At 43.4% G+C, this 8,238-nt stretch overlaps 2 protein-coding genes across 4 annotated transcripts in view; both read left to right on the top strand.

The window, feature by feature from the left end:
• The window catches only part of LOC105570351 (maternal protein tudor), a 14,290-nt gene extending 12,219 nt beyond the window's left edge, over positions 1 to 2,071 (top strand). Inside the window, exons 12-13 of the mRNA XM_012027480.1 lie at positions 1 to 246; positions 315 to 2,071. Of these exons, the coding sequence (XP_011882870.1) occupies positions 1 to 246; positions 315 to 848 (780 nt within the window). The 3' untranslated portion in view covers positions 849 to 2,071. The remainder of the gene's footprint in view (positions 247 to 314) is intronic.
• Positions 2,072 to 4,673: 2,602 nt separating this feature from the next.
• LOC105570218 (dihydroxyacetone phosphate acyltransferase) lies at positions 4,674 to 8,231 on the top strand. Of its 3 annotated transcripts, none has more exons than XM_012027260.1 (7): positions 4,674 to 4,794; positions 4,941 to 5,435; positions 5,781 to 6,191; positions 6,262 to 6,775; positions 6,948 to 7,228; positions 7,436 to 7,689; positions 7,770 to 8,231. In XM_012027260.1, exons 2-7 carry the CDS (start codon positions 5,144 to 5,146, stop codon positions 8,103 to 8,105), a joined length of 2,088 nt encoding a protein of 695 aa, XP_011882650.1. In that variant the 5' UTR covers positions 4,674 to 4,794; positions 4,941 to 5,143; the 3' UTR covers positions 8,106 to 8,231. The 3 variants fall into 3 exon arrangements, with proteins under 3 accessions (XP_011882650.1, XP_011882651.1, XP_011882652.1); XM_012027261.1 differs by having other exon boundaries at positions 4,674 to 4,817; XM_012027262.1 differs by lacking the exons at positions 4,674 to 4,794; positions 4,941 to 5,435 and adding an exon at positions 5,451 to 5,472.
• Positions 8,232 to 8,238: the final 7 nt, after the last annotated feature.

Here is an 8,238-nt window from a genome sequence, read left to right as displayed (position 1 = left end):
TCTGCTATCACGCCATCTCCTCAACCATCCTCGTCCAGTGTAACGGAACTCAGCGTTGACGAAATAATTGCGAAAATGATAAAAAATGCTACCGACTATCTAGAAATCCATTATCCAAATGAGTTAAACGCACACGAGACGCAACAGAGTGTCGTCCAAACCGAAGAGACTGAACAGCATGGACTGGTTTCTCAAATGCAATCTGTAGCTATAAGTAAATCTTCGGACACAGAGACTATAGGAACGGTAAGTACAAAAATGGATATCGAGAATTTAGAGTCGAATGAAATTTTATCGTAACAATTGAATTGCAGCCTCAGGTCCCCATGCAACTTGATGCTAATCGAGTCGCGGAGGAGGGACAAGAGACGTGCGCCAGGATGGAATCTGGTGCGAGTGAGTCTTCGAAATACGAAATTTCAGAAGTGATATCGTGCTTGCCGAAGGAAGAAGTAAATCTCCAGCAGATTCAGAGGCAAAGTCCAACGACGATCGAGACTATTTCTGAAAGTATAAACGATAACGGTTTGGAGGCCCGATCTGAGAGCACAGATATGAGCAACGATTCTTCCTCGGGATTAGCTTGCATGGCGAAATCGTCGTCCGTAATTAAGACTGACCCTATTGAGCGAAGTGGTCACACGGAAAAACCATCGGACAAGGATGCACCTGTCTCCGAAGGCGGGCCGGCTAATCCGGAAACGAGACGCATCGTGACACCAAAGACATCGCATTCGGAGAAATTCGTGGCCGCTGTCGTGAATCCCTATGTACAGTCGGTTCGCGACTGCGAGAACGACGAGGTACTTAGTATCTCCGTAGATGACATTCCTAAATACATGGTATAATTTTATAATACAGCGAATAGCGTATTGCAAATTTATATGCACATATGCATTATGTACGTACATATAAACTTACAGTATAAAATATGAAATTATATGTAGTTTCTCCAAAGGATCACTTTTATTTGTTTTCCTATTATGTTTACGTAGATATGCATACATCTATATATGTATAGTTATATATATATACATATATATAGATAAAAAGAAGGAATATAATCATACGCGTGTAACATGTACGATAATAGTTGAGTTTTTCTTTTTTTCTTTTTTTCCGTTTTACAAGCGACACAAATATGCTGCGTTTCTTATGAAATTGCCACGTGCTCATACACATTATGCCAAAAAATGCAACCAAAGATTAATTTACTTGATCAATACCCAGCGAGAAATGGCTCGTCGATCGATGTCGAAACGATGTCGAGTCATTTCTCACTGGGTAGTTGTATTGTTTGCGTCGTTGTTACATTTAATGCTAATAATATCGTTTACAATATTGCTACTCTTAATGCTCACATTTCTTTCAAATTATCCGATTAATTCGATTTCCAATTTCTTATTTCCAGATTGAGATACTTTTTGTTTTAGACAATTTTGTGTAACTGCAATTATTCATTACTCATGCGGCTGCTCTTTGACAAATATGATAGGCAAACAAAAATTTTACTTGTTTGACATACGTACTTGATAATCGTTACATAACGTTTAGGACAATTTTTAATGTTATTCAGAAGCGAAATGGTGCACACGAATTATTTTTTCGTCCCCAACAAATGCACATTTCTGAAAGCAAGTAATGCTGTTAAAAATAACTACAAATTGTTACTTTCGCGGCATATAAAATGGTAGTAATGGTATGCATCTTAAAGTTTTTTTAGGCATTGTCAGAAGTAAAATGATTATCCGAAACGTAATGTAGGAGAAAGAAAAGCTGCTTTTTGTGTCGTTGCCATGTTACTATGTACATTTTCCATATATGAAACTATACATGGTGGAAATACATAGGTATGTATTTCCACCATGAAACTATATATCTATAATAAAATATGAATTGTGAATTTATTTTGAATCCTATGCCATGTATTATGTAGTTCCCACGTTTCTTCCTACAATTCTTTATTAACATGTATAACATTACGATTATAATAGTTGACAGGCAAAGCTGTATAAATTTGTATTTGTGTATTCTGCTAAAATATATTTTTCTAATAAACATTTCAACAAGTCCCGCTGCGTTTTGTGTTCGCATTTAATTCGCGATATATAAGTACAAACGAAACTTTATTATTCACGTTTATTTTAATCCTTTCAACATAGTTTGTTACAGTGCTGTAGTATGTAAGGAATTCTTCAGGGTCAACATCTTGTCTCTCGAGCTGCCGCTTGTCCTGCGTATCTTCAGAAGTGATCTTCAAGTGCCCTTTTCTTCATACGACCGCGTTGTCTGACTTTATTAATTTAGAGAAATCTATTAGCGATTTTCAACTTTATACATCAAAGATACTTTTAGCCACATGATTACTAATGATTGTAATACCAAAAATATTGTGTATACATCACGAAGCTAATATCACAGGCATAATGTATCTAGACCGAGCATTTGCCTTTACTTGAGCAGTGGGGGTAGAGGTTCACGTAGAAAAGGACAAACTCTCTTTGTGCCATTTCGTTCTCTCTTGTTCACATGCGAACGAGAGAAATGGAATAGCACAAAACAGAGTGTCCTTTTCTACGCGAACCTCTACCCCCGCTGCTCAATGCTCTGTCTAGATATATTATGTCTATGGGTAATGTTTTCTTTTTTTTAATTTCATTTATATGCAGCAACACAATGCATTGTATAAAGAAGAATTGTAAAGACACGGCCCAGCAAACACCAAAGCAACAGTTACATAACATCGATATGAATGTAATATAACAGGCATGTGTTATGTAATTGTTACTTTGGTGTTTGCTGGGGACGCTATTTGATTAAAAAAAAAAGTGCGACCAAGTTGAGATTCAATCCATTTGCCACGCATTTCGAGCGCGTGAATCATCACCCTTTCGTTTAGCGAGCATCAGGTTTCTTTTCGCGCTCGCGTTGTAATTGGCCTGTCTCTCCTTAGCGAGGAATTCGCGCGCGAGCGCGATCTCGTCCTCCAGGTACCATCGTAGGGGACCTCGGCATCGTTTGCACCGTCCCAGATAAGCTCGGCCCTTGGCCTCGAGGATTCGGCGCTGAATCGGATAAGGCGGCGGCCCGATGTCCTGTACGCGAAACTTCACCCCGGGTCCGCCGCTGCCTACGACGACGTTCGTCAAGGACGACGCGAACGGCGGGTTCCGCATGTCGTAGCGCTTATCGGGATCCTGATCCTTCTCCTCGCAGCAGAACCCGTACGGCTTCTGCGGCAGCCGCGAGCGCGGCAATTTTGCGAGGCCGCGTTTGCTCGGTACCTTCCTCATGTCGCCGCGGCTTCCTCAGTCAATCGTACGTCGCGTGATTCGTGGAACACTTTCCGTCCCGAGGAGACATGGCTTGCTGTAAAGTGAAAATTACATGTCGCGCGTTTGCAAAATGTCGTTTCGATCGATTCGATCGTTCGTCGCCGAGCCGAAACAATTGACAAATTTTCTGCCGACTGTAAATTATCGCGAACATCAATGCGTGTCTAAGGGCCAGTTTCACAAAGGTCGGTTAACTGCTAACTGACGGTTAATTATTGATTCTCTGTCTCTTCTTAGGTCGGCCAGTTTCACAAACGTCGGTTAACTGTTAACCAGAGCTCAGTCGACTTCCTATCTTTCTCTATCTTGTTATCCAAGAAGAGACGGAGGATCAATTAACCATGGGTTAGCGGTGAAACGACGCTTGTGAAACTGGCCCTTAAAGAACAAGATAGAAAAAGATAGGGAGTTGACTGAACCCTAGTTAACAGATAACCGATGTTTGTGAAACTGGCCCTAAAAGACAGCTTGGACCGGTGTTCATAGTCTGCAGATCTTGCGTTCAAGACCGTCTTGGATCTATCTAAAGATGTTGTATGGAACATTTCGTTGGCTACTGAGTAGAGTCCTAAAAAATAATAAGGGCTGCTTTCGCGAGAAGATCAAAATGATCCAGATTGAAATGACCTTGTGCTATAACTGGTCAAATCTGGAATTTTATTGAATACAAAATTTCAATGTGAAGCTATGAAACTTCAGATTTGACTGATCGCAGCACAAGATCATTTTAATCGGAATCATTTTGATCTTCTCGCGAAAGCAGCCAAGGGAAGCGCAATCTCGCTTGCTGATTGGCCGACCGCCATGTTGAGCCCGTACTGCGTCCTATGTGCAAACCTTAGAACATAGACTACCTTTCCACCGAGGTCAGAGTCGGGCTAGAGTCAGGTCAGAATCGGGTTGGGGTGAGCGTTTTTGCGGTGGAAACACCAAACCCCAACTCGATTCTGACCCGGTTTGGTGTTTCCACCGCAAAAACGCTCACCCCAACCCGATTCTGACCCGACTCTAGCCCGACTCTGACCCTCGTTGGAAAGGTAGTCATATATGACTATACGTTTCCACCGAGGGTCAGAGTCGGGTCAGAATCGGGTTGGGGTGAGTGTTTTTGCGGTAGAAACACCTAACCCCAACCCGATTCTGACCCGACTCTAGCCCGACTCTGACCCTCGGTGGAAACGTAGTCAATGCCAGCCGAACAAACATACACAGGTGCCTAAGCGTATGCATAAAAAATTGATTGGTCTATTTCCTTATTTATAGGTCCAATCGGGTTCCGTACTTGCGCGCGTTTACGCGCTGTGCAAGTTCGTCCGGACAGACCCTAAAGACCGCGCATGTGGACCCGCGGTTACGCGGTACGCGTCAGGAATTCCAAGATGGCGGCAGCCAGCTAATGTGGCATACTGTCTCCGCGGACAATCAGATGTGAGAGAATAGGAGGAGCAAGAGCGGAAAGGTTTCTCTCAGTTTCAACCTGCAGTAGTGTCGACTCGCGAATTTTCTTTTTTTCTATAGAAAAGATTACGCCGCGCCGTTTGTCTCGCGCTTATTTTTGTCCCGTCAAAACTGCGAGTTTATCTCTTCTTTCTGTTTTCCTACCAGACGTTGTTTACGCAAGAGACATTTTCATCATGTGAGAGACCCGAGTGAGGTCTCGCCTCACGTGAGATTTGGAATCCAGCGGTCGGACGCTTTAAAACTGACCCACTCGCAAAGCGAGTCGGCGGAGCCTAAGCTGACAGACCTGGCGGACCTCGGCGAATATTGAGAACACGGTGAGGGACGGATCGGCGTTGACGGGCGAGATGGAGCGGGACGCCGGCTTCGTCGACATGCTGGAGGACAGACGGCGGGAATGCGACCTTCTGTGGGCGACGCGGACCATGGACCCGTTGCTGCCGCATATGCTGCCGTCGGAGTCGGTCTACGACCGGGAGAGCGTCATACAGGCTGTCTTGCTCGACAAGCAGGTCCGACTTGCCATCGACACGATAGCGAGAACGACGGGGGTCGCGATTAAGGACGTCGAGGGCAGCGCCAGTGCCATGATCAACGAGATGGCTAGTAAAGCAGACCTGGCGACGGTCCGTTGGCTAGGTATCTCTGATGAATATCGCGTTACCTTGACTTTCATGTACGCATTCATTATTTTATCCCGTAACACATTTGCCACGAGTTAGAAAGACGTCCGGCGAACGCAGAACATTGCGGCACCGTCACGGCAATGTTGTGACATTGCAGCGATATTATAACGTAGCCGCAACGTTGTTGCAAGGTTCTGTGTTTGCTGGAACACATTGTATGACTCGTCAATCGAGGACGCTCTCCGTATCCGTTGTCTCAGCGAGATAAAATGAAATTGCAGCCTTTTAATCTAATCGATTGAGTCGCTGGATTCAAGCGAGTTTGTGGATGTCTTAAACTTACGCTTGAAATTTTCAGGTATTTTTATCACGAAAGCCATGAAGAGGATGTTCTCGAGGATTTACATAAACGAGACCATGCTGTCCGACTTGAAGAGGAAGACGCGGGTATCGCAGGTGCAGTACGTTTACGTGCCGTCGCACAGGAGCTACATGGACTTTATTCTCCTGTCGTACATTCTCTTCTCCTACGACATGGCGCTACCGAACATCGCAGCCGGCATGGATTTTTATAATATGAAGATAGTGGGAGAGCTGCTGCGTAAGACCGGGGCGTTTTATATACGGCGCAGTTTCTCCAACGACATATTGTACAAACAGATCTTCCGTTCGTACATCAACACTATCGTCAGTCACAGCGACAGGGCGATTGAATTTTTTATCGAGGGTACGCGGAGCCGCAGCCAGAAGAGCACGATGCCGAAATACGGTGGGCGCGAATGATCTTTCCCAGCGATTTCAAAATTACGAATGAAATATTAAGTCTCGCTCGTTCGCAGGCCTCCTGTCCATCATCGTAGAGAGTTTACTTCAAGGCGACGTACCCGACATACACTTCGTGCCTATGAGCATCAATTACGAACGACCGCCGGAAGAGTTGTTATTTGTTTACGAGATGCTGGGGTTACCGAAGCCGAAGGAGAGCACGAGCGGACTGTTCCGCTCGCTCTCCATTCTGCAGAAACCCTTCTCTCACGGGCGCATTTTCTTCAACATCGGCGAACCGATACCCGCCAGCCGATTCGTGGACAGAGCGTACCGACAGAGGAAAGTTCTACAGCCCTCCTTCAGAGTTCCGTCGCACGTTGTGGAGACTATTGCCTATCGTATAATAGAGACACACAAGAAGAATACTGTACTCATGCCGATCAATATCATCGCCTCACTTGTCAACGAGAGAATCCAGCTGAAACCAGGGGAGCCGTATACGCTCGATTTATTGATCGAGGATTATCGGTGGTTCAAGAGCTTCGTTACTGGGTCATTGAAAGCTTTAATGTATGAAATGGAAACGTGAGTATTGGATCTATTTGCCGCATTATGTAGCTTGGAACTGCGACAATTGATGTGCCACATATACGACATTAGTCACTTTGATTAATTAAGTTAGCTATGAGACGTAGATACGTTTAAATGACTGTTATAATCCTCTTTAGAATGCATTATGTGACTTGTTTGTTTGCAGTACTGATAATGATGGGATAAGACAGGAAATATTGCAGTCCTTAAAACCGCATGACGAACTAATGGTTGTTGACTCATCGGGCATGTTAAAAATCAAACAGAGGCACAAAGGAACGAAACAAATGAATTGTTCAAATATCAAGGGACATCCTCTGTCTGAACGGACCCTGCAAATAGCGGTATCTGCCATTAATATAGCAATCTATACCAATCCGACCTTGGCATATCTGGTGGGGACTGCACTCGTTGCTGCAACTATAGGAGAGAACGGCACCCAAAGCGGTAATGCAAATACACAAATGGCAATGAATACGTTACTATTTATTTAGCGATTGATATAATAATAATAAAATACACGAAGTAATTGCTACTTTCTTTCCATGCAAATGTAATTAAAAGGCTTATTCTTACATATCTTATAGCTTTTACACTGATAAAGAAAAGCAACTGTTCTATTTTTATCGATCTTATCTCCTATTTTATTTGCAGAAGTAGCTTTGGAACGATACGAGCTGTTAAGAGGATTGCTCGGCACAGAATTTGTACTGTGCCCGAGCGAAGACAGAGTTTTGCTCAAGATAGAATGGGAGAAGTCACTGAATATATTGCTATCACAGAACTGCTTGTACACGGCGAATGACTTAATTTTTATAGGAAATAACACTAAATTGTTTTCCATCTTGCATAATGTTATATTACCTTTCATAGACGTTATATACGTGATATGTATCTTATTGTCCGAGGTAAGAAACTTATCTAAAAGAGATTCTAAATCTAACGAGAGACAGTGCGTTATAAACAATACGTTTACTCCCCTTTTTAGTGGACCGAGAGAACGTCCGTCGAGCTCACGAATCAGACAATTCTCGTCGAAACGCAGAAGGAAGTAGAAAGATTAATACTCGAGACTAAGGACCGGTGTCAACATCCCTACTGTTTATCTCTTGATTTGTACAACACAACGTGGTCTAACTTATTATCGCAAGGTGTTATCGTACACCAGAAACATATCAATGCGTATCAAACGGACAGAGTAAAGTTGGCGCATCTCATCGGTGCACTGCGCGAATTACCATTACGGCGTCCCATGGGAAGCTACGTCGATGCATTGCCTTTGATCATTTCAACACCATCGATGGATGTACAAGCCAAGTTATAACAGTTTATTAGTGAAACAATGAATTTTGTATGCCAAGACTACTAACAGTATTAAAACTAAGGCCGGTATTTATAGTCGGATCTTGTGCTCAAGATCGTCTTGAATTTATCTAAAGATGCTGTACGGAACATTT

Source organism: Vollenhovia emeryi, unplaced genomic scaffold (assembly GCF_000949405.1).
Source record: "Vollenhovia emeryi isolate VEMERY1.0 unplaced genomic scaffold, V.emery_V1.0 DF939121.1, whole genome shotgun sequence".
Classification (NCBI taxonomy): Eukaryota; Metazoa; Arthropoda; class Insecta; order Hymenoptera; family Formicidae; genus Vollenhovia; species Vollenhovia emeryi.
Note: the sequence above shows the minus strand (reverse complement) of the source record. Positions and strands in the feature narration are given on the sequence as shown.

What these genes read in the sequence shown, in the direction of transcription:
- LOC105570218 (XM_012027260.1), top strand. Translation starts at nt 5,144, where the DNA reads ATGGAGCGGGACGCCGGCTTCGTCGACATGCTGGAGGACAGACGGCGG. An exon ending in TTAATGTATGAAATGGAAAC is followed by an intron (nt 6,776 to 6,947) that starts GTGAGTATTGGA and finishes GTTTGTTTGCAG; the next exon opens with TACTGATAATGATGGGATAA. An exon ending in TATGTATCTTATTGTCCGAG is followed by an intron (nt 7,690 to 7,769) that starts GTAAGAAACTTA and finishes TCCCCTTTTTAG; the next exon opens with TGGACCGAGAGAACGTCCGT.